At 54.2% G+C, this 24828-nt stretch overlaps 1 protein-coding gene across 1 annotated transcript; it reads right to left on the bottom strand.

Moving 5' to 3' along the window:
* Nucleotides 1–12201: 12201 nt before the first annotated feature.
* Nucleotides 12202–20014, bottom strand: SHISA7 (shisa family member 7). The gene is made up of 5 exons (XM_024117592.2): nt 19999–20014; nt 18279–18988; nt 16618–16772; nt 14413–14562; nt 12202–12848 (listed from the first exon to the last, which is right to left on the bottom strand). The coding sequence occupies exons 2-5, from the start codon at nt 18956–18958 to the stop codon at nt 12202–12204; spliced, it is 1632 nt and encodes a 543-aa protein (XP_023973360.1). The 5' UTR covers nt 18959–18988; nt 19999–20014.
* Nucleotides 20015–24828: the final 4814 nt, after the last annotated feature.

Below are 24828 nucleotides of genomic sequence, written 5' to 3' on the forward strand. Positions count from 1 at the left end.
TGACATCTTCGTGGGGAAGCCAGACAGTAAGCAAGTAAGTATATCCTATCATGTCAGCGAGTGATAAAGACGTAGAGGAACAGTCAGGGCCAAGGGGATAGAAAGGGAGGGGTGGGGGCTGCTCTTTGACCTGTCTGAGGAAGGATCGCTTGGGCTCCATACGGGAAGGTCTAGGGGAAAAGCATTCCAGAAAAGGGAACAGCCCATGCAAAGGCGAGGCGAGGGGATCGCGCTTGGTGTGTTTGGGGCGCCACCAGGAAGCCAGTGAGGGTAGGTCGGACGGAGGTGCTGATGTCCCAGAGGTAAGGGGGGGCAGCGGTTACGTCTCGTCTCTCTCGCCTCTGCCGAGGTGGGCGGTGTGTTGTTTTCAATCCCTGGGGAGCCATTGGAGGCTTTGACAGGGCGGTGGGCGGTAACAGAGAGGGAGGCCAGCAGGTTGGTGGCAGTGGGGATGGGAGACGTGATGGGGATCGGTGACGTCGACAGGACCTGAGGGAGAAGGAAGGAATCGCCTGCACCTTAAAATTGGGGTCAGCAAACCTCAGTAAAGGCTTTTGATTTTGCGGGCCATCAGTCTGTCCCAGCGTACACAGTTCTGCTGCCATAGCCCCGGAGTAGCCAAGCCCATGTGCAGATGTAGGGGCTGGCTGTGTTCCCATCAGTCTTTGTTTACAGAAACAGGCAGTGGCAGGGGTTGGCCCTCAGGGAGGCTGCTTTTTACTGACCCCTGAAATCCCAACAGGCCCCACCCCTGCTAAGAACTTTTCAAGAGCCCCCAACACACTGCGTTTCGAATAAATCCCAAACTCCCATGAGATCCATAAGTACACTCTCCCTGAGGCCCCCTTGGCCTCTTTCTGTCTGTCTCCCTGCTATAAGCCAAGCTCTGTCTGACCTGAGGAAGTTGACACGGGAGTCCCCTGTGCCAGGAGAGCTTTCCTCCTCCTCCTCTGTCCTCATGGCCCAGGCTCACCTTAAAATGTCACTTCTCATGGGACTTCCCTGGCAGCCCAGTGGTTAGAACTCCTCGCTCTCACTGCCAAGGAACTGAGTTCCGTCCCTGGTCGGGGAACTAAGATCCCACAACCTGTGCAGCGCAGCTGGAAAAAAAAGGCACCTCTCAGAGCAGCTTCCTCACCTCCACTCCCGTGCTCTGTTTACTTCACCCTCTTTGATCTTCCTGGTCCATAAGAATTTATTATTATTTGTTTGCTTACGTGTTTGTCTCTGTCCCCCGATGAGTACAGCCCCAGGAGCGCAGGGACCCTGTTCTTAGACTCTAGCAGAGTGCCTGACAGATCAAGGTGTTTGTTCAACAAGTATTTATTGAGCGCCTACTGTGTGCCAGGCACTGTTCTGGGTGATTGGGATACGTAAAGATCTTTGCCCTTGTGGGGCTTACTGTGGTGAGAGAAGACAGACACAGAAGTGAAATGTAATAAATAAATAAAATACGTGGTATGTTAGAAGGGAGCAAGTGCTGTGGAAAAAGAGAAAAGTAGAGCAAGGGAGGGGCTCAGGGTGTGCCAGGTTGTCAATTTTAAGCCAGGTGGCCAGGGAGGCCTTACCAAGCAGGTATCATGTGAACACAAGTTTGAAGGAAGGGAGCAAGTGAGCTATGTGCTTATCAGGGAAGAGCATTCCAGGCAGTGGGAACAGCTGGAACAAAGGCCTAGCACGCGCGAGGAACTGCAAGGAGGCCGGCTTGGTTGGAACAGAGCAGGCAAGGTGGAGGGTGTGGGGAGCTGAGGTTAGAGAGACGTACGTGTGGACGGAGTTGGGGAACCGGTATCATTCAGGGCCTTGAAGGCTGTGGCTAGGACTGTGGTCTTGTCTCTGGGGGAACAGGGAGCCATGGCAGGGCTTTGAGCAGTGGAATGCTGGGGTCTCACTGACTGCTGGGTGGAGAAGAGAATGAAGGGGGATGAGGGTGGAAGCAGGGAGGCCAGGGAGGAGGCTGTTGCAATAACCCTGAGGAGAGATGGTGCTGGTGGTCAAAGAAGATATATAAATGTCCAATAAGCACATGACAAGATGCTCAACACCATCAGCCATCAGGGAAATGCACATCAAAACCACAGTGAGCTACCACATTACACCACCAGGGTGACTGTAATTAAAAAGTGAGATAATATGTGTTGGGGAGGATGTGGAAAATTGGAACCCTCACACAGCTGGTGGGAATGAAAAATGGTGCAGCTGATTTGGAAAACAGTCTGGCAGTTCCTCAGATGATTAAATCTAGAGTTACCATATGACCCAGCAATTCCACTGCTAGGTATATACCAGAGAAATGGAAACATGTCCACATGAAAAGTCATACACAGATATTCATAGCAGCATTATTTGTAACAGCCAAAAGTGGGAACAACCCACATGTTCAGCAACTGGTGAATGGATAAACTAACTGGTATTTACTTACAATGAAATATTATACAACCATAGAAACGAGTGAACTACTGTTATCTGCTACAAAGTAGATGAACCTCCAAAGCGCTATGCTAAGGGAAAGAAGCCAGTCACAAAGGACTACATGTTGTATGATCCCATTTATATGAAATGTCAAGAACAGTCAAATGCATGCAGACAGAAAGTGGATTAGTGATTGCCTAGGGCTGGGGGATGGAGAGTTGATAGCTAATGGGTAGATTTTCTTCTTGGGGCGATGAAAATATTCTAAAATTGTGGTGATGGTATAGATAGATGCACAGCTCTATGAATATACCAAAACACTTTAAATTGGTGAGTTTTATGTATGGCATGTGAGTTATATGTCAGTAAAGATGTTATTTTTCTAAAAAGAATTTTTAAAAAATACTGAGATGGGAGGAACTGAAAGAAGTCCAGAGGGGTGGAGAAAGAGGGAGGGAGAGGTCTGAGGGAAGAATGTTCTGAGCCGGTACAGGTAGGCATGGAGGGGCTAGGCTTGGTAGAGCCCTAGGGAGCCAATGAGGAATTCTCACTGGCACGTGTGAGTGGATTTGGTACTGATGTTGAGATTCTGGCTCAGGGCTGCTGGGTAGAGACTAGATTGGAGGACCCAGAGTGGAAGCAGGAACTCCAGCAGGGAGTTAGTTGGTCGTGGGTTGGGCCAGTGGTGGCTATGGCCGAGAAGTGGGCGGATCTGAGAATGACTCAGGAGGTGGCCTAGTGATGGTCCTTTTGTGTTAGTTTGGGAGACTGGAATCTGCAGGGGATGGGCTGGGGGAGGGCTGTCCTTACTTTCCTAAATATTGGAGACCTGGAAACTTACTTTTGATCAATGAAACCCAAATTGTCCCCTCGGCTTGAATTCTAGCTTCAGAAATTAATCTTTATTTTTTCTGTTCATCTGTATTAAATCACTAAAGAAATACATGCTTGGAAGGAAATTCACACAGTTACTGCAGTGCAAGAAGTAAAAGTAGGAGGTGCAGCTCTAGCTCTCCTTCCACTCCCACATTCGCAGTCCCACCCCCTCAGGTACCCGCTGTTAATATCTGGGTGTCTTCTTCCCCACACTACTTGGACGTTTACATTCCCACACATCCTCCTTTGGCAGCATGCACAGCGGTCCTTGATAAGAACACAGGAGTTTCTAGCATTCTCCAACTAACGGGTGTTTACGCCGGTCCAGTCTGTGGCTAGAAGCTGCAGTGAGCATCCTCGAACGTTTATCTTTGGGCAAAAGTGTGAGCTTTCCTGAAGGAGAAGTTCCTAGAAGTGGAATCTCAGGATCAAAAGAGCATGAGTGTTTGCAGTTCTGCCGAGTAGCCCTTGGCAGGGTTCTACTTATTTAGATCCTCACCATTAGGCTCTGATCCATTCATTCAAGAATTCATTTAGAACCAGCTGTTTGCCAGGCCCTGTTTCTGTGTGCTTGGGATACATCAGTGACCAAAGCAGGAAGCAAGACACCACCTTCCCGGGGCTTCCATTCTGGTGGGGAGACAGATAAACAGTAAGCACTAAACCCAGGGTGGCCAACTGTACGGGGTTGCCCAAGATGCTGGACTTTCAGTGAGTGCCAGCACTGGGAAAGTCCCGGGCTAGTGGTAAGAAAAGTTGGTAGTATAAAAATATATTACCATAAAAATTAGAGCAGTTAAGGTGAGGCGGTTTGGGAACACTGGGCGGAGGGGGGGAGAATTTTAGATGCGGGGAGTCAGGGTAGATCTTCATTGAGAAGGAAACAAATATTTAAAGGAAGCGAGGGAGCAAGTTTTGTGCTTATCCAGAGGAGAAAGACTGTTCCAGGCAGAGGAAGCAGCCGATGTCAATATTTTGATGCAGAAATGAGCCCGAATATTAGCAGTCTTCAAAATATGTGCCAGTCATGGGCAAAGGTGCCTCATCTTTCATCGGCATTTCCTTCCTTCCCAGTGAGGCTGAGCATCTTTTCATGAGTAAATGCCTCCATCTTTATTTCTGAGTTCACAGTCTGTGGTTGCTGATGTGTTCTCTGCCCCTCAGTGGCCTTAATATTTTTAAGCGAGTTGACTGTAAGGCTGTGGTCGGTAATTAGCAGGAACCACTTTCCTTTGTGCCCCTGAACAGAGGTTAGAGCTCTCCCCCAGTGGGAGGGGCCCGCATTAATTGCTAAATATGCCTGCAGTGGATCAGGTGCTCCCTCTAGTGACAGACAACAGCAATGAAACGCGTTGCTCTTACCCGCTCCAAAAGCCCTAGACAGCAGAGCACAGAATTCGTGTTGGACAAAAACAAACTTTAGTAACTAGGGGCTTCCTATAACGGCCGTAAAACAGACACCTCTGAGGCACATCAAGATTAAACAGAATAGGGCTTCCCTGGTGGCGCAGTGGTTGAGAGTCCGCCTGCCGATGCAGGGGACACGGGTTCGTGCCCCGGTCCGGGAGGATCCCGCATGCCGCGGAGCCTGCGCGTCCGGAGCCTGTGCTCCGCAACGGGAGAGGCCACAACAGTGAGAGACCCGCGTACCGAAAAAAAAAAAAAAAAAGATTAAACAGAATAATGCCTGCTGCCGGCGAGAGTGGGAGCAAATGGACGTTCTAACATACATGGACTTGGCAAGGCTCTCGGAACTGCATCTTGGCGTTGTGTAGCAAAAGTCTTAAAAACGCACCTCCCTCCGACCCAGAAGTTCACCCTCCTGGGAGGTCATCCCAGGGAAAAGTAAGAGAATGCTCCCCATGGTGTGCAAAAAGATATTCCTCAAAGTATTGTTCATAGTATTGAGAAATGGGAAAACCCTAAACGTCTGGTGGTAGGGACTGGAATAAAAATTATGCTGCTGCCTGGACTCCAGAAACGTGTGTCGTGAAAGAGACTGAGGAACTGTTCAAGTCCAAGGAGCCTCGAGAGACACAATAACTAGATGCGACACCTAATCCCAGGGTACCAGGGACTGAAAAGAGAATTTCTCCAAAGGACAATACTGGGACAGTTGGTGAAACTTGAACATGGACTTCATCAGTGTTAAGTCCTTGATTTTGATAACTATACTGTGGCTGTGTAAGAGAATGTCCTTGTCCTTCAGAAATTTCCCTTAGGGGGCAACTTACTCTCAAGTGTCTCTGAAAAAAAAATATTTACATGGGAGGAAAATCATAAAGCACTGTGATGAAATGTTAGCAATTAGTGAATTGACAAAAGCTGTTCTTGGACTTATTCTTGTAACTTCTGCACGTTTGAAACTGCTTCAAAATATAAAGTTGAAAAGAAATGAAAAGAAAAAAAGGCACATGCACACAACATCTGGTATAGATTTCATAAGTTTGCAAGCCCGCCCCCTCAAACTTAGGTTAAGAATAGCTGCTCAGAGGCTGTATTTATCAACACAGTGGAGTTGCAAATTGAGCAAATGTTAGGTTACAAAGGCGAAAATGCTTATGCCAGATCTTATCCTTGACTTGCTCAACTAAAGCATGGTACATGTGGATCAGATTGCTTTCTTCTTGGCTGAACAGAAATGAAGTAGTTGACAGGCACATAGAGGCCATGTTGAATGAAAAGTACATACGTTTAAGCCTTGGCATTACAGCTCAGACTGGAAGCTAATCACTTGCATGGGAGGGGAATGAGGCTCTTTGTCTCCTGTGTCAAGCTCGCCCCTGGACATCTGCTCAGTGAGGGGAATGGCAGTCAAAGCCGGCACCGTTGACGTTTACATTTAGACTTTATTTTTTTTTTAAGTAGATAACACGCCTACAGAAAATTCAGAAGTGCAAGAGTGTACAGCAAAAACGCCATCCAGTTCCCCTCTCCACAGGCAAGGCACGTCGGCCAGAGTAGGCTGCACTGTCCTGCAGTAACAAGCAGCCCCAGAGCCTCAGTTGTTAAAGCAACAAGTGTTTGTATCTGGCACATCTAACATCTGGGAGGCAGGGAAGCACGGTCCTAGTTTGTGCCCAGGAGGAGACTCTCTGAGTGCTCAATGATCCCATACTTAGACACACTGCATCACCTCTCTCTCTCCCCACCCACCCCCAATTTTCTATAGACAAATCGCCAGCACAAAGAGGCGATTTCTAAGAATGGGCGAACAACCCTTACACGCACCAGGTGGGGCATTTCACCAGTGATCCAACACCAGTACTTGAAGGCACCACCCCTCTCCCACCCCACTAACCTATGGTCAAACAGATGGACCTCAGCAGGTGAAATCTAGCTGGTGGTGAACACTTAACTGCACCGAAGGGGGGCAGGCTTTCTCAACCACAGATCACACTCCTTCCAGCAAGTACTTCCCTGCGAGGATGGTTAGGTTTCATGTGTCCACTTGGTCGGCTACAGTGCCCAGCTGTTGGTTCAAACACAGCCCAGGTGTTGCTGTGATGGTATTTTGTAGACAAGATGAACACCTACAGCCAGTTGACTTTGAGTAAAGGAGATTATCCTAGATCATATGGTGGGCCACGTTCAATCAATCGAAGGCCTTAGAGCGGAAACTGAGGTTTCCTGGAAAAGAACGAATCCTGCCTCAAGGCTGCAGCCTAGAAAGCCAGCCCGAGCTTCCACGGTCACATGAGCCAGTTCCTTAACAGGAATACACACACACACACACACACACACACACACACACACACACTGGTTCTGTTTCTCTGGAGAACCCTGACTGATATGGAATAAAGTCTAATATCTGAGAAGCAAACACTTAAATACACTAGAGAGGAAGGGGTTTTCTTAATGATAAAATCAATGCTGAAATGCCCTGCACACACAACCCAGAGGCATGAGCAAACTAATGCTTTGATGTAATATGAGTCTGATATTCTTAAACAAACATTGAGATGCTCCTAGAGGTGCGCTGTCCTAAAGTTCATAAAACCAAGCCTTAGAGGCACTTCCTGAGACAGAAGGAGGGGGCAATTCTAGTCATCACTATGGAAATATTTTAATGCACTGGGTGGGAGGAGAGAGGTGTGGAAAATGTTTCCCAGTTATCATAAAAACTGACATTTAGACTATTCTGTCACACCCCGTTATGGGTTGAATTTTGCTCCCCGCCCACAGATGTTGAAGTCCTAACCTCCAGGACTTGTGAACGTGACCTTGTTTGGAAACAGGGTCTTTGCAGATGAAATCATTGGGGTGGGCCCTAATCCATCATGACTGGTGTCCTTATAAAACGAGACATTTTGCCAAGGAGACACGCATACAGAGGGAAGATGATGTGTCGAGGAATGCCAGCATTGCCAGCAAGCCACCAGAAGCTAGGAGGGAGGCACAGACAGATTCTCCCACACAGCCTCAGAAGGACTCAGCCCTGCCGACACCTCCCTCTCAGACTCTCAGCCTCCAGCACTGGGAGAGAATACATTTCTGTTTAAGCTGCCAGTGGTATGGTACTTTGTTACTGCAGCCCCAGGACACTAATGCAGATGCACCCCCCCACACACACACTTCAGTGATGTTCAGGCAAATAATTCAAATATAAGGAGGTGCAAACAAATAGAATCTGCAAACAAATGCTTACCTGCTCAGAGGGAAGAAGCTTTCTTAGGAAGAAACTAAGGATTTGAAGGCACCTTACAGTGCATCTCCCTATGCCTGACTCCTCCCTTGGTGACAGCTGGAGCAGCCCTGACCACCTACCTGTAAAGACACTTAGATGCCCACCTCCCTCGGCCACAAAGGGGACTCCCCAGTGAACTGCAAATGCGGAGATGGAAACCCATCCTTTCCCGACAGTATACTTGAGACCGGGGATCAGGAAAACATCTGTTTATTCAAAAAAATACCAAGTTGCAGCTCGGCTGGCTGTCCTCACCAAGGAACTGGGGCAAGAGTCCGGTGTTGAGGGGAGGAATAGGGTGGGTAGGGATAAGGAAGCAGGCAGAGCTTCGGAAGTTCTTTTGGTCCAGAATTGATCTTCTTCTTTCTGTACCACCCTCCAATGCCCCCTCACTGGAATGGGAGTGTGTGTGTGTGTGTGTGTGTGTATACGCACAAGCCTGTGTATGCATTTATGAGGTGGTGGGGGCTGGTGGGGGAAGACTTCGATGGCGAGGTCCCAGCTCTGGAAGCATCAAGGGGATCTGGCAGGACATGCCCACTTCCTCACCCACCTCGAGACCCCTCCCTACTATGGCTTATTTGAGATAAGAGGTCAAGCAAGGCCCCAGGGTCAGGCAGCCTGTGTCAAGTGAGTGGGGGGAGGGGGCAAGATACCTGGAATCCAGGCCGGGAAAGAGCAAGTTGAGGGGGGCATACAAAAGCTGAAAGGCCCCGAATCCCCCAATTCTGGGGGCTGGAGAAAGCTGAGGGCTCCTTGAGGGTGGTGAGCAGAGGGGAGGGGTCTGGGAGGGGCCGGCGCCCAAGCTGGCTCCTTTTGGGGGAAGTCACAGTCTGCCATAGGGACACTGGGCGTGGTGAGGCCCTCAAAGGGATTGGGGGAACCCACAGGAGCAGCTGTAAGCGTGGAGTTGAAAAACTGGCAAACTGGCACTGGGGCCCGGGTAGATTGGGGGTAACCCCTCAGTTTCCTCAGTGTGGTGGGAGCTGAGGGTCAGTTATCTGCCTCAGGCTGCTGATGAGAAGGGATGAGCTGAGGTGCCAGGATTTGTGGGGAGAGAGCAAAAGGAGGGGGACGGCCCAGGGGAGGGAGAAGAGGCCCCCTCACCTCGCCCTGGGGGCTGGGAGAGGGGGCATGTAGCCCTTTAAGAGTGGGGGAATGGCCGCCCCAGAACATGGCTATATACAGAGAGAATTGGGGGCAAATTGTGCGTTGGGTGTTGGGGAATCCCCGAAACCCCAAAGGCTCCCCAGTGTGTGAGGGGGAGATGAAGGAGAGAATGCTGCTTCTCTGCCATCTTGGGATGATGCGGAGCACCCCCCCCCACCCCCACAGGTGGCACTGGCAGTGGTCGTGGCTCTCCAGATGTGCCTGCCCCACGACCAGGGCAGCAGAGAAAACCACTGAAGGCCTCAGGGAGGTCGGCAGCTGTTGGCCCAGCCCAGGGGGGTCTCTAGGGAGAGTTTGGCCCAAGCCAATGGAGTGCAGCTCTGGGTGGGGATCCAGGTAACAGGGATTGGGCAAGGGGCAGTGACATCACCTGAGGACTGGAAAGCCCCCGCTCTGGTGATGATAAGAGTCTCTTTGTTGACCCTGTCACCGATCAGATGGTTGGGTGAAGGGCAGTTATCAGGAGGGACCTGGATGCCCTCACCAGGGGGAGATGGAGGACTGGCCAAGGCCAAGTCTGTGGTGCGGTTGATGCAGGCAGGCGTCAGCCTAAGTCAGGAGCACAGCAGTGACATCATCAGGAAGGGCCAGAGTAGGATGATGTCATCAGAGGGGGCCCCATCCCACTCCATTTTTGAGAGAATGGGAAAATGATGTGTATTGTGCTGGTTCCTCTTAAGGGAACAACTGTAGGTGACCCCAGAAGACAATTGAAATACAGCTGTCATAGTACTTGGCTCCCAAGATGATGGATCCTGGAAGGTGATGATACATGGTTGAAGTGGATCCTGCTAAAAGACATCATTGGGTGTCCTGGATCCTGGGAGATGATGATGCCATGGTTATGGTGGATTCCAGTAGATGGTGATACCATGGTTGAAATGGATCCTGGGAGATGATGACACTAATTGGATGTCATGGGTTCTGGGACACCATTGACTCTCATGGATGCTGGGAGGTGGTGACATCACTGCTGAGTTGAATCCTGGGAGGTGATGACACCATGGCTGTGGTGGATCCTGGGGCATGCAGACATCATGATTGAAGTGGATCCTGTGAGACAATGACACCACAATTATGGGGGACTGTGGGAGATCGTGGCATCATCAGTCTTAGTGGATGCTGGTAGAAGATGTTACCATCAGCTACAGTGGATTCTGGAAGGTAATGACACCGTTGGTCATGGTGGATTCTGGGAGATGATGATATATCATCAGCTATGGTGAATCCTGGGAGATGATGATACAATGGTTGTGATGAATCCTGGGAGATGATGACACCATGGTTGTGGAGGATCATGGAAGATGATGACACCGTTGGCTATAGGGAACCTTGGGAGAAGGTGACCCTGTAGTTACGGTAAATCCTGGAAGAGAATGATATCCTAGTTGTGGTGGATCCTGGGAGATGAATACACCATAGGTCAAAGGGAATCCTGGGAAATGATGTCATGATCCTGGGGTGCATCATGGTTAACACTGGACCCCAGGTGCAACTTACCACCAGGAGTGGTGGAAGTCTTGTGGTGCTGATGATGTCATCAGCTAGATCAATAGCAGGCATACGCCCACCTCCCCCCACCCCGCAACAGGAGGCCAGGACTTTGTTTACAGAGGTGATGATGTCTGTAGTTGCGGCAGAGAGAAGTAGCGCCACCTATGGGTCCCAGGACTCCAGGAGCCTGGCGGGCCAGAGTGGGCTCCGTGGGAGCAGAAGCCAGTCTGGGAGTGCTGTCCTCCAGGAGTCACACAGGACCCGTGGCCCAACCACCCTTTAGGTGAGGTTCTGGTGGAAATCCCGCAGGGCATGTCTCTAGGGTCAGGGGAAGGAGTGACCAAGCCAAGTCATGGTGGGACAAGGCAGAAACTCTGGTGATACCATTACAAGTAATGGCCTTCCAGAGCAGGCAGTGTCTCTGGTGATGACATCACAGCACTGGGGCAGAGCCTCAGCTGGGGCAGGGCCACTGCCAACAATCCACAGACGGACTGTCATCTGTGGCAGAGACCTCTCCGCCGGGGCAGCCTCCCCAGTGAGGACACCCCTAGATGACACCTCAGGACAGGGCACTTTCTCTGGTGACCCCCCAGGATAGTCATGGACTCTGGGTGTGCCCTGCCGTTCCGGGACTTGGCAGCAGCAGCGGAGGTGTCTCACAGCGTATGTAATCTCGGAGCAGACAGAGTCTGGTGGTGACATGGCAGAAGGGGCCTCGTCTTGGAGATGTCCCCAGAGTGGGCTGCCATCTCTGCTGATGACATCACGGAAAAGGCACAGTCCCTCTGATGACATCATAGGGCAAGGCACCTTCTCTGGCGATGGCATCACAGGAAGGAAGCAGAGTCCCTGTGATGATGTTGTAGAAAGGAGGCCTTATGTCTAGTGAGGACACAGCTGGTGAGGCTCTTTCCCCTGTGATGTGTCCCAGGAAGATGGCTTTGTCTGTAGTGGTGACTTCAAAGACAAAGGCATCTTCTTTGGAAGAAAATATTTTCCTGGTGATGATGATGTCAAAAGAGGCCTTTTGGTGCCAGAGATGACATCATAAGGATGAGATTTATCTATGCGGTGACATCATAGGAAGGACTCTCTTTCTCTAGGGATGATGTCATAAGACAAGGCATTGTTCCTCTTATGCCATCACAGGAGGGAAGTCTTTGTGGTGACACCATGGAGCGTAGACGCCTCTAGTGATGACCTTAAGGGTGGGCCTTTTCCTCTGTGATGACCTCATGGGAAGGAGGTTTTGTCCCTGTGATGAACAAAGACGTTTTCACTAGTGATGACCTCACATCCAGGCCTCTTCCTCTGTGATGACGTCATGGGAAGGAGGTCCTGCCTCAAACCGTGACTTAGGAGGAGGGGTCTCATCTGCCGTGACATCGCAGAAGGAAGCTTTGTGTCTGGTGACGGTTTCATCCAAAACAGTGTCCTTGGAGGCAGCCCTCCTGGCCACCGCAGATCTGGTCCCAGGTCCCTGGAGTGTGTTGGGGGCTGCAGCCTGGGATGGGGGCCCCAGGCTGCAGCCCCCAAGCCCCTGGCCTGACCTCAGACACTCAGACAGTCACCTCATTCTTGCTGGCAGTGCGGAGGTGTTGGGGCAGGTGATGGCCGGGGATGAACTGCAGCTGCTCCAGCGTGCCCTGGCGCTGGAAGGGCGGCCTGCGGGCCAGCGTGCCCCCACCTCCACCGGTGTCTGACATCCAGGCGGGCTGCGGCGAGCCGTGCAGGCCATGGTGGTGGTGGTGCGCGTGCAGGCCGGGCGGCGGGGGCAGCCCGTGCAGCGGTGTGGGGGGCCCCCCGGGCCCCAGCAGCAGGTTGGAGTGGGAGGCGGCCAGGCTGGCTCGGGCGGCGGGCTCAGGGGGCAGCACGGGGCTGCGCGGGGGTGATAGCAAGTGCTCGCGGCTCTGGCGCAGGGCCTCGGGGGACGACAGGAGCAGGTGCTCCTGTGACACGAGGCGCGCGCGTGGCAGTGTGAACTCATAGCGTGCCCGGCCCCCGTCGCCCAGCAGGTGCTCCTGGGACATGACGCGCCGTGGGTTGGGCGCGGGCGCCAGGCCCAGCTCCTCAGGGCCACCCCAGCCATCCATGCGATAGCCGCCCCCTGTGCCAGGTCGCCGCAGCGCATGCAGGGGCAGCGTCCCGCGGGGCATCTCCGTCAGGGGCCGGCGCTTCAGGTAGGCCTCGTCCAGATCCTTCTCCGCTGGGGGAGAAGGGAAGAAACCACAGAGGTGGGTCCTCAGCCAGCCCAGAACGTGCTCCCTTCCCTGGGGCACCCCCCCCCACCCCAGGAAGACCCCAGACATTACCTGGAACTTCCTGGTCATTAGCCTGGGCAGGGGCACAATTTTAACCAGTCAGAACGGCCAAGCTAGCAGAATGCAGATTCCCAGGCCCAGATTGCAATGCTGTGATCGTAGATGAGGGGGGACCTTTTTTTTTTTTTAATTGCCTGGGAACATCCCTTCTTTTGGGAGTAGAACCCAACTCTTGCTTTTGAGGAACCACTTTCCCTTCCCTTTCATCCTGTAGCACGTATTTTTCAAACTTGGAGATTCGACCCATTCATGGGTTGTAAAGGCAGTTTTGTGGGTAGGGACCAGCATTTGGCAAAAGGAAATAGAATAGAAGATTATCAGAAAGTGTTCCATAATAAGAGAATAAGGGTGAGTACCATTCACAAAATTTTTATTTCAGTTGTGTTGTTATTGACATATTAATGGATGAAGTGACATGCTATCTGGGGTTTGTTTTGAAATAATGCACCAGAAGATGGCGTGGGGGGAGGAGAGATTAACAAAATGCTGCCCGTTGTTAAAGCTGGGCGACAGGGACGTGGGGCTCATCGTACAATTCCTCTGCTCTCGAGGGTGTTTGAAAATGTCCATAACAACAACTTTCAAAACTTTACTGTAATTGAAAAGTGTGCCGGTGTATGTGGGTCTCATGGGACACAATATAAAAATCCTTTCTTACTGTGGATCTCCGTTTAAAATGTTTGAAGGCTGCTCCACTACCAGGGATCGGCCACTGACCCAGAAATGTCCAATCAGAGTCACAGTGATTGGTTCTGGGACAAGCATGTGACCCTTTTTTGGCCAGTGGGATCCAGGCTTGGGATTTTTGCTGGAATCATTGGGAGAGACTCTTCTGGTAGAATTGCCCTGAAAATTCTCAGGACAATCTTTGCCATCACAAGGGGAGATTCTATCTGAAAATGAAGCCAGCCCACTGTTCAGCAGAGCTGAGAGATGTAGAATCCTGGAGACAACTTTTGAGCACCTGGCTTCAGCCACACCTGAAGCTTGTGTGACTTTCTGTTATCAAACCAGCATAGTCACTTTTTTTTTTTTTAAGTTGTATTTCTGTTCATTGCAAATACAAGTCCTGATGAATGCAATAGATCTTGGGGGGAGGACCATGGGTTTGCTTTTTTTTTTTTTGTTTCTGACCTACTGTAACATCTTTATTGGAGTATAATTGCTTTACAATGGTGTGTTAGTTTCTGCTTTATAACAAAGTGAATCAGTTATACATATACATATGTTCCCATATCTCCATGGGTTTCCATTTTTAAAAAAAAGCACCCCAAGTAATTGTGATACAAAATTACCTCAGGTAATTCTGGAACAAAGTTGGAGAAAAATCTAAGGCGGGGGGGCGGGGAATCTAAAGCTTTAGAAGGCTATCGGGTCACTGTCCATTGTCCTGAACCCAGGCCCTGACCCCGCCCCATCGCCCAGGTAACTCCCCTTCCCGGGACTCACCCAGCCTCTTGAGGGAGGAGTAGCGGTTGAGTTCAGATTTCACAGCGGCCTCGTAGGACGGGGGCAGATGCGAGAGGTTGTGGAAGGACCGAGAGCAGGACAGCGTGGAGTAGTGCAAGGAGGGGCTGGGCGGCGGAATGGCCCGCCAGTCTGGGGCAGAGGGGCATGGCCGGGATCAGTCCAGGCCCTCCTCCCTCAGACCCAGCAGTTCCGGCCCCCAGCCCCCTTAGAGCATTAGAAATCTGGAATCCCAGCCCCTCAGAGCTGCAGCAGTCCAAGCTCCCTCTGCTCCGCCCCACCCCGCCCTCGGGTGCTCTGCTGGGGAAGGAGGAGGAGAAGGGGCAACCGGCGTTTGCTCAGCACTCGTTGTGTGCCCCACCCCAGGCTAGAAGGGATGCACTCCATGCAGCTTCCCGCAGACCACTTCTGGCATAGAGATGAGGAAACTGAGCCTCACTGGGTTACCTGGCTGGGCTGTGAGGACAGGCTCCCAGGGTCTCACACCTGCCCTATGCTGGGCACCTGGCTCCGGCTCAATACAAGGGTGGGAAGGGAAGGAGCCCTGCCCTCCCCGCAGCCCCACCCTGGTCCATACCCAGAGTGGCAGCGTGGTGTTTGGGGCTGTTGACGTTGAGGTGCAGGTAGTTGTGGTGCAGGTTATCTGTGGGGACCAAGAGGGGAGGTGGCATCACTGCCGTTGCCTGCTCCCAGCTGGACCGCTGTCCTGGTCTTGTGGAAGGATCCCCACTCATGTCCACTTGGTCCCCAGCTCTGGTCCCTCCTGCCTACTGAATCTTTGCCCTGACTTGCTTCTCCCTCCTGGATCATCAAACCAGGCTTCTGGCCAAATGGCCAGCCCGTCTCCAAGATCAGCCCCACTGTGGTACTTCTGACATGTACCCCTGCCCCTCTCCCCCTGCTGCTCGAAACTCTGCCCATGTCTCACCATCACCCGTGGGCACAGTCTAAGCTGGGGGCGGCATTTGAGGCCTGTGTGACTTGTCCCCAACAGACATCTATCTGCAGCCTCATCTCCCATCCCTCCGCTCAAGCCATACTTCTCTCTGACGCCCAAATGATCCAGCTCAGTTCTGCCACAGGGCCTTTGCACATGCTGTAATGCTGTTCTCTCAGCTTTGAATCCCTTCCTCTCCTTCTTTGCCTGAAGACCTCCTACTCACCCCTCAAGATCCAGGTCAAATGTTTCTTCCTTATCACTACTATTCAAACCCATCTCCTCCCCTCCATTCCTGATCCCAGATCAAGCCTTGTCCTTTACTGCCTGGATCATCATGCAAGCCTCCTCTGGAGCCTTCTTCCTCTCATCTGTCTTCCTTCATATGGGTTCCAGAGACATAGTTCTTCCACCCACTTCTGACTTTGCTGCTCCCTTGCTCTAAACTCCTCCATGGCTCCCCACTGCCCTCAGGACAAAGGCAGAGCCACTCAGCTCAGCCGGGTACTCAAGGCCCTTCCTGAGGTACCTGCCCACCCTCTCCTCAGCTTCAGCTCTGGCCACCTCACAAGCTCTGCTCCAGCCACTCAGAGATCCTCCTGCCCAAGAAACTCCCCTCCCCCTCCTGGCCCCTGCTCAAACATCACGTTCGGAGGGAACCTCCTCCCCCTCACACCAAATGAGACCCTTTTCAAACCCTCTTCTAGCTACCTGGACTTCTCCACTGATGCACTCATCATAAACTATAAGAATAACAATAATATGAAGTGAGTACTGTTATGATTCTCATTTTATGGATGAGGAAACTGAGGCCCAGAGAAGCGAAGTCACTTGCCCTAGGTCACAGTGGTAGAGCCAGGATTTGAATCCAGGCGTCTGGCTCCCGACAAATTCTAATTCAGTTACTAAGTGCGTCCTTCTGCGTCACTGGCTGTTGGGTGGTCTGACATGAGTTTCTCAAGTGTAGGGGCTGAGAATGTCTAAATGTAAATCATCCATCGTAGCACCCAGGGTTCCCACCCAGGGTGCCCACAGGAGGTCAGGGAGGAGGTCTGGCTCACTGCAAAGTCCAGTGCATTGCCCAAAGCAGGTCTCGGCCGTAAAGGTTCCGGGAAGGCAGAGACAGCGGGCTGTGGCTAGGGGCAGGGCCTGCGCAAGGGGAGGCGGAGCCATCCGTGGAGGGCGGAGCTACGGGGATGAGGGTTGGGGCGGCGGCAGAGGCGGCAGCCGAAGCCCCACTTCTCACTCACCGAGATTGGAGGGCTTCACGGTGTTGTAGAGGTTCTTGGGCGTCCTCGGGGGCATGCTGTCGGGACCCCCGACCCCCGGGGTTAGGGAGCTGCTTCGTGCCCGGTCCGGGCGGGTCCCAGGCCCCGCCTGATGCCTCAGGATGTCCACCAGAGCCCTAGAAGTGGCAGAGGGACGGTCAGTGGCCTGGGGACTGGGGGTGGGGGTGGAGAGAGGGGGGCGCAGGCCTCTTTCCCCTCCCCGTTCTCACCTTTGGGTGTATCCGTGAGCTCAGCTCGGCTTCTCGCCTTTGGCCACGCCCCTTGCTAATATCAGTCTGAGGCACCGCCTGCCCCAAGGTCCCTCGGACCACACTTCCCGCTTGAAGCGCCCCTTCCCCTATTTATCTGGACCCTACCCCTTCTGCGGTCCCTCCCACGTCGTCCTCTCTGTGGCCCTGCCCCGCCCTGAACCTGGGACCTCACTCCTGTTCCTTTTGCTGCCTTCCCCATGGCAATAAAGGGTGCTGTGTGGACCCCAAACCTTAGAATCACCCTTGACTCTTCTTTTTCTTCCCTGCACGGCCCTTAGCGATCCTGTGGATTCGCCCTCCAAAACGTATCCCAACTCGGAGCACTTGTCACCACCTCTGCTGCTACCAGCCCCATCTCTCACCATTATTGCCACAGTCTCCAATTGGTCTCCCCATTTCTGCCCTTGTCCCATGCAGTCTAGTTTCACACGCACGGCCCAGGGATCAGATGGTGACACATGGAGCTCAGGACACTCTAGTGGCTCTCGCATCACACTTAGGATAAACCTGGCCTCTGCCTACTTCTGTCCACCTTCTCCTCACCCACTGCACTCCAGCTGCATGGGCCTCTTCGCTGTCCCGCAAACACTCCACCTCAGGGCCATTGCACTTATGGCTTCCTCTCTGCCTGGAATGCCCTTCCCACAGATATCTGCTTGGTTCTCTCTTTTCCTTCAAGTCTCTGCTCAGAGAGGCCTTTCCTGACCACTTCGTGTAAAACAACACTGTCCCTCCCATCCACAACTCGTTATGCTACTTTGTTTTCTTCACAGCAGTTATCAATATCTAAAAGTATATTGCACATGTGTTTCCTTGCTTACTGTCTTAATGATAACGGTAGCCAGCATTTACTGAGGGCTTACCATGTACCAGGACTCAACATGAATTAACCCAGGTAATCTTCATTACAGTCTGACTAGGTGGGGAACAATTATTAGGCCCATTGTACAGACGAGGAAACTGAGGCATAGAGAGGTTTAAGCAAATTTCCCAGGGTCACACAGCCCGCAGGCAGCTGACCTGGGATTGGAAACCAGGTTTACTCATCAGTGCAGGGACTTTGTTTTGTTCACTGCTGTGTTCCCAGCTCCTGGCTCACAGAAAGTGCTCAAGAAATATTTGTTGAATGAATGAAGGCCTGAGCCTACCTGGTCACTCCATAGACTGCCACTTAAGTCACATATATTCTCATGTCCCGCCCATCTCTCCAAGGCATTGGCTTCTGCGCTCCTGGTGGCTGCCTCAGTCGCTGGCCATACTCCCTGCACCCTGCCATCCCCCGCCACCGGCCGCACTCCCTGATGGCTCCACCTCCCGTGGCCCCGCCCCCGCCCCCAGGTTTCCCACCCTCCGGCCCCAGAGCACACACACCTGGGTACGTTGATCTCCCGGTGCGCCCTGGGCGCACGGGACGCCTTGCTGAAGGCCACTTTGGCGCCGACGCCCACGGCCAGGGCGAAGCTGATGACCCCGCATACCACGTAGGCCGTGCTGCCCCCTGGGCCCTCGCCCCCACGCCCCCCGGCGCCACCCGCCCGGCCCCCTTCCAGCCACCCGGCCTGGCCGGGCCCGGGTCCCCCGCCCGCACCCCCGGCGCCCCCGGCGCCCCCGGCCAGTGGCGGCGGCGTGGTGGCCCAGCGCGGCGTGTCGTAGTTGGAGCAGGAGGCCTGCGCCAGGCGCATGTGGCGGTGCTCGCAGCAGAAGCGGTAGTGGCAGGTGCCGCAGCAGAAGCGGTAGGAGCCAGTGCTGCAGTTGAAGGTGGCGTCGTACTGGCCCATGACATCGTAGTAGCCGTGGCAGAGCTCGGCAGGAGGGGGCGCCCGTGCCGCCGCGCCGGCCGAGCTCGGGGTGCTGGTCCTGGTGCCGTTGGCCCCCGGGCCCGCCGCGCCCCCACCGCCGGTCAGCGCCCCGGTCAGGCGCCGCAGGTGCGCCAGCAGGGCGGGCAGCGGGCCCGGGGGTTCGGTGCTTGTGGCGTTGGACGGGCGCGCCCCAGCCTGGCCGGTAGTCGAGGCCAGGAGCAGGAGGGTCCCGAGGAGCAGGAGGGCCGGCATGGGGCAGCCAGGCTGGGGGGAGAACCGAGGCTGGAACGGTGGGCGGGAGAAAGATGGCCAGAGGTGGAGAAATGTGGAGATGGGGGCCGGAGATGATGGAGGAAGGCAGGCCAAGGGAAGGTAGAAGAGGACGGAGAGACACAAACCAGGAAGCAGAAAAGATGGAGCGGGGGATACGCATGGGCCCAAAGTTGGCAGTCCCACGGGACAGTGCACGGTGATGGGGGAGCAACAGGAGGGTGTCCAGCCGCCGCGGAAGGAAGGAGAACGGACATGATAACGGCAGAGAAAAGATCAAAGTGAGTGGTGGGTGGTGGAGGAAAGAGTGGGAAAGTTGACGGTGACATCAGGGGTGCAAATAAATGAGAGAGGTGGACAGAAGCCAGAGGAAAGGTGTGATGGAGGGAGAAGAGACCATGGAGGCAGGTGGAGGAGAGAGGGCGGAGGGGAAAGCCAGAGGTGAGATGCAGGTGAGGGAGAGTGGGGAGGAGGTTGGGAGGGGTCAGTGGGGACCCAGGGAGGCAATGCAGGGAGACGCATGGTGGGGTGGGTGAGATGGGAGGAGTCGGGGAGTTGGGGAAGGAGAGAGAAAGAAAGCAGATGGGGAGGAGAGAAGGGGAGAGAGAGATCGGAGTTGAGAACCTGAGTTTATAGACCAGGAGGAGGAAAGAGGGAGTGCAGGGTTTCTCACCCTGGGCGCTACTGCCATCTGAGCACAGAATGCACTTGCTTGTGGGGGCCCGTCCTGTGCATTGTAGGGTGTTCAGCAGCATGTGCTGGATGCCAGGAGCATTCACATTCCCCCACATCGTGAAAACATAAGATGCCTCCAGGCATTGCCAAATATCCCCCCGGGGGCACGTTTGCCCCCAGTTAGAACTGCTGCCTTAGACCCATGTGGCCCTCAGTTCCCCCAGTGCTTATTTCTCTCCTGTATTTACGTCTGATAATCAAGGGATCTTGAGCCTCAGTCTCTCTCTCTGCCTCTGTCTCTCTGTGGTTTCTCTCTCTCTCACGCACACACACACCCCCACGCTCACAGTTTCAGGTCTGACGTGTCTCCTCGCACAGCTGGAGAGTCAGGGTAGTAGTGGTTCATCCCCCAAATCCACCATGTGCCAGGTGCCTGATGCTGGATACACCGAAGTCCCCGTGTGCCTCAGTTTCCCCATCTGTAATCCAGGGGTAAGGATGGCTATCACTGGGTGGTTGGAAAGACGAACCGGTTTCATATGTGTAGAGAGTTTAGGGCAGTGCCTGGCCTAGCGCAGGTGCTTTACTTATAGGAGGGAGAACAGGATGGGAGGGGCCAGATGGGACAGGTCGGCCCAGCTGTTTTGTACGGCAACAGGCTGGCAGGAGGGGTTCCTTCAGCAGTGTTTACTGAGGCTGGGGATGCAGCAGTAGATGAACCACAGGGTTCCTCCTCTGTCTTTATGGGGTTTTCCTTCTGGTGAGGGGAGAGAGCCAGTACGCAGACACAAATTAATGGGATGCACGTTGAAAACTGTTATGAAGAAACACTAAGAAATTATGGAGGCCATGACGAAATAAAAGCAGTGCAAGGAGGTGGGAGAGAGGGTGGGTGGGTGGGACTAGTTTAATAAATGTCGTTCGGTATTATTTTTATCCTTTGTTCCTTCCCATTGAGTGCACGTGTATCTAGGGACCACACCATTATCAAAAACTGCTGGGGCCTGGGATGGGGAGAGGGCTCTGGGAGGCTGCACTTGGGGCCTCAGCGTTCCCTTTTAGCTCTGCTCCGGCCCCTCCCCTGAACTCGCCGCCAGACTGCCTGCTGGATGCCTCCACTTGGTGTTTAACGGGCATCTTAGAAGTGCCTTGGCCCACACTCTGGAAAGCAGTTTGGCAGTTCCTTAAAAGTTAAACATAGGGTTACCACGTGACCCAGCAGTTCCACTCCTAGGCATATGCCCCAAAGAATTGAAAAACATGTTAACACAAAAACACGAATGTCCTTAGCAGCATGATTTGCAACAGCCCCAGACTGGAGACCACCCAAATGTCCATCGGTTGATGAATGGGTAAACAAAATGTGGTCTGTCCATTCAATGGAATACTATTCAGCCACAAAAAGGGATGAAGCACCAATACATTCTACATCATGAAGCACCTCAAAAACATCAAGCGAGAAAAGCCAGACACAAAAAGTCACATATTGTATGATTCCATTTATATGAAATGTCTTCAATAGTCAAATCCATGTAGACAAAAGCCGATAAGTGGTTGCCTGGAGCTGGGGACAGGAGGGAATGGGGAGTGACTGCTTAATGGGGGCAGGGCTTCCTTTCAGGGTGAAGAAAATATTCTGGAACTAAATAGTGGTGGTAGTCGCACAACATTGTGAATATATTAAATGCCATCGAACTGTACACTTAAAATGGTTAAAATGGTAAATTTTATGTTATGTGTATTTTACCACAGTTAAGAAACAAAAACCAACCAACAAAGGTCAAATGATGTCGCAGTGCCCAAGCAATGGTGCTAGGCTTTGAACTCAGGGCACCACCACCCACAGAACATGGATGCCTTATCCCACACAGAGAAACATGGGTTGTCATGCACACAGACACACCACTTCTGAGAGTGACACGTGTGTGGCGATGTGGATTCCTTCATTCATACGAAGGCTGCCACATATGGTTGGGCAGGTTGTGTACTGCACAAGAGGGTCTGGCTGAGAGGCTGGAATCCAGCCGGGCTCTCCTTCCTAAGAATGCAGCTGGTGGGGCTGCATCCATCTGTGGGAAGGGGCACCTTTTCAAACACATGCAAGGGTACCATCTGTCTGCTAAATCATAGATGCTAGGGAGCTGCACTGGGCTGGGGGCACCTTTGTCTCATCTGCCCCACAGGGGTAGCAGTTTGCCCTCTCAGTCCCTGTGCTGTGCCAAGCCTCTGGCTGGGCTCCATGGACAGAATTTCTCCCTCTGCTAACAGAGTCCCATTGTCCCTTCCAACTTCACACACATGCACATACCCAGGGAAACGAAACTCTTGGCCATTGACAACTCTAAGGAGTGGGGCAGGAGGAGCGGTGGCATACACCCCCTCAGACCCAGCAACACACACACACACACGCGCGCACACACGGCCCCTCTGCCGGGGGTGTCCCATAGCCTCCTGTCCCTGCCTCACACCTCCTGATTCAGGGCAGCACCTCCAGGTGGGGAGGAGTCACACTGCAGACACAGCAGCTGGTCCAGACACAAGGATACAGGGAACCAGTTCTTCCTCTACCTCACACAAAACTATACACAGACACACAACAGAGCTTATATATGCACAATGACACAGAGCACAGGACACCCACACAGTGTCCCAGACACAACACGCAAGGACACCCAATGTCATCCTGGCGGCACACCTGAGCCTCCCTCCTCCCAAAACACACACAACACAGCTCCGTGTGGACACACACCATGCATTTCTGGGCATTCCCACCCACAGCACACAAGAGTCAGACACAATCTCGAACACCTTGACACACTGGGACCACACACAGCTCCAGAACATGGCCAGGGACCTGCCCCAGCCAGCTGCACGTGGGCACGCAGTGGCACACATCACAGCCCACAGTCACGCAACCTCGTAGGCACACACACCAGTGAGAACCCAGTGGTGGAGAGTCTGGAAGCAGGCATGTGGCCCTCCACCAGACACACCCAGACAGCCCCCCCCCCACACACACCGGAAGGCACACTCCTCCTCCACAGCTGGAGAGGAATGCCCCCCAAACCCCGATCTCCCTCCCCACACCACACACACCTAGCAGATCGGGGCCAGAACCCAGCACCCCCGCCCAGGACCCGAGAGACAGAGATGTGAGGACAGAGATCAGGAGAGCCAGTGTGAGGAGGGGTCCCAGAGCAGGCCCCACTCGGTCCCTGGGCTCCCGGAGAAGCCCCTCCTCCACCTGCTCCCCTGCAAGCGCTGTGCCTCACAGCCCCCCCTCTCACCCCTCTCCTGACCCTGCCAGCTGGGCTCTGGGGGCAAGGACTGCCTTCTGAGATGCCTGGCAGCAGAGAATGAGAGCTAGAACAGGGCGCGGGGGCGGGGGCAGGGGGAGAGAGCCCTCGGGGTGCGGGTAGAGGCCCAGAGAGAAGGATAAAGACCCAGGGAGAGGGGAACAGAGACTCAGGGAGAGGGAGACAGAGACCCAGAGAGAGAGGGACAGAGATGAAGAGAAGGGAGTACAGATACCCAAAGAAAAGAGGACAGAGCCGTGGGAGGGCAGAGGCCCAGAGGGCGAGCAGTGACGGGGTGGGGGTGGGGCAAAGACCCAGGGGACTGGGGATCCGAGATTGAAGGACAGAGAGAGAGAGAGCTCAAAGGGAGAACCAGAGGAGGATAGAGACCCGCAGAGGGCAGGAGACCCAGAAAAAGCCAGAAGCCCTGACCTCAAGCGACTGGGTGCTGGAGAGGGGTCCGCAGGTGGCAGCGGGGTGGGGGCTGAGAGTGGGCGGTGTCCGAGTGCAAAGGGACGGCCTCCTAGGAATCTCTGGGGTTGAGGGTGGGTTTGGGTTAGGCCTGTGGAAGCAGGCGGCATCTGGGTTCCAGAGGAGGCGGATCCGGCGGACCCGGCCGGAGGGGGAGCGGAGGGAGAAGGGGAGGGGTCTGGATGCGGGGGCGGGGATCCAGTTCCGGGCGGGGGAGGCGGGTGGAGGGGCCCAGCGCCGCCTCCGGCTCGCCACCCGGGAGGAGGGAGGTGGGACTGAGGGAGAGACGCAGCGGCCCGCCCAGGCCCCTGGCCTTCCTGTCTCTCACGCCTCTGTCTCTGGGAGTCTCTGCGTCTCCGTGTCCTTACCTCCTGCCGGGACGTCGCCTCCCACCGCCTCTCCCTCAGCCTGCCGGCGGGTCTCTCGTCTCCGTCGGGAGGTGCCCTGGGGCGCGGCCTCTCTGCCTGCCTCTCCCTACGTGTCTCACCGCATCCCTGCGTCTTTCGGTCCCTGTCCCAAGTCCCCTCTGCGCGCCAGCATTTTCTCCTTTCCTCTGCCCAGGCAGTCTCCGTCTCTCTACATCCCGTGTCTTCCCCGCTTCCACATCCCCATCTCTCGCTACCGCTTTGACTCCGTGTCTCTGTCTCTGTGTGTCTCTTTCCTAGGTTTGCTGTCTACAGATCTCTGTCCCCCTGAGTGTCTCTGTGTCTCCCCCCGACCCCGGACCACCAGTCTCCCTCCCCGGGCCCCCCACTCTCGCTCAGGCTCAGGTTGGAGGGGCGGGGTGGGGGGGCGCTGCGGCGGGAGCTGTGTGTTCCCAGCGCAAAATAGACTCCTGTTGCCATGGCGACGCGAGCGCGGCCTCCGAGACGCGAAGCTTCAGGCTGGGGGGTGAGGAGGGGGGGACACCTGGATCCGAAAAGCGGGGGCCGGGGGTGCCGGCGCCCGGTCCCAGGGGCTCCTGGAGGAGGGGGGAGGAAGGGACTCCTAGATCCCTGCGGAGAGAGGGGGTACTGGGCGCTCTGACCGCGGGGTCCGGTGACCGGGCCTTCTGGGAGGGATCTGGGATCCAGGGGCGGGGGGGGGCTCTTTCCCCAATGGGGGGCGGTCTGGCTGAGAGCTCTGATGTCTGGGTCCCTGGGGGACTCAGATTGCCTTCTTGGGCACCCAAGGATGCGGTGGGGGCGGGGGGAGGACTAAGACTCTGAAGGGGCTGAGGGGCCCTGACTGGGGGGTCCGTAGAGTCCCAACTCCCAGATTTCCGAGGGGGCTGCAGAATTCTGGGAGCCCCTATGTGGATCCCCGGGCTCCTGCATCTTAGGGGAGCAGGGACCACTCAGATGAAGCTGTCTGTCCTTCCCATCCATTCATCCATTCATCCGCATGCCTGTCTCTTCCTTCCTCCCCGCC

The sequence above is a fragment of the Physeter macrocephalus genome, unplaced genomic scaffold (assembly GCF_002837175.3).
Source record: "Physeter macrocephalus isolate SW-GA unplaced genomic scaffold, ASM283717v5 random_456, whole genome shotgun sequence".
NCBI classification, from domain to species: domain Eukaryota; kingdom Metazoa; phylum Chordata; class Mammalia; order Artiodactyla; family Physeteridae; genus Physeter; species Physeter macrocephalus.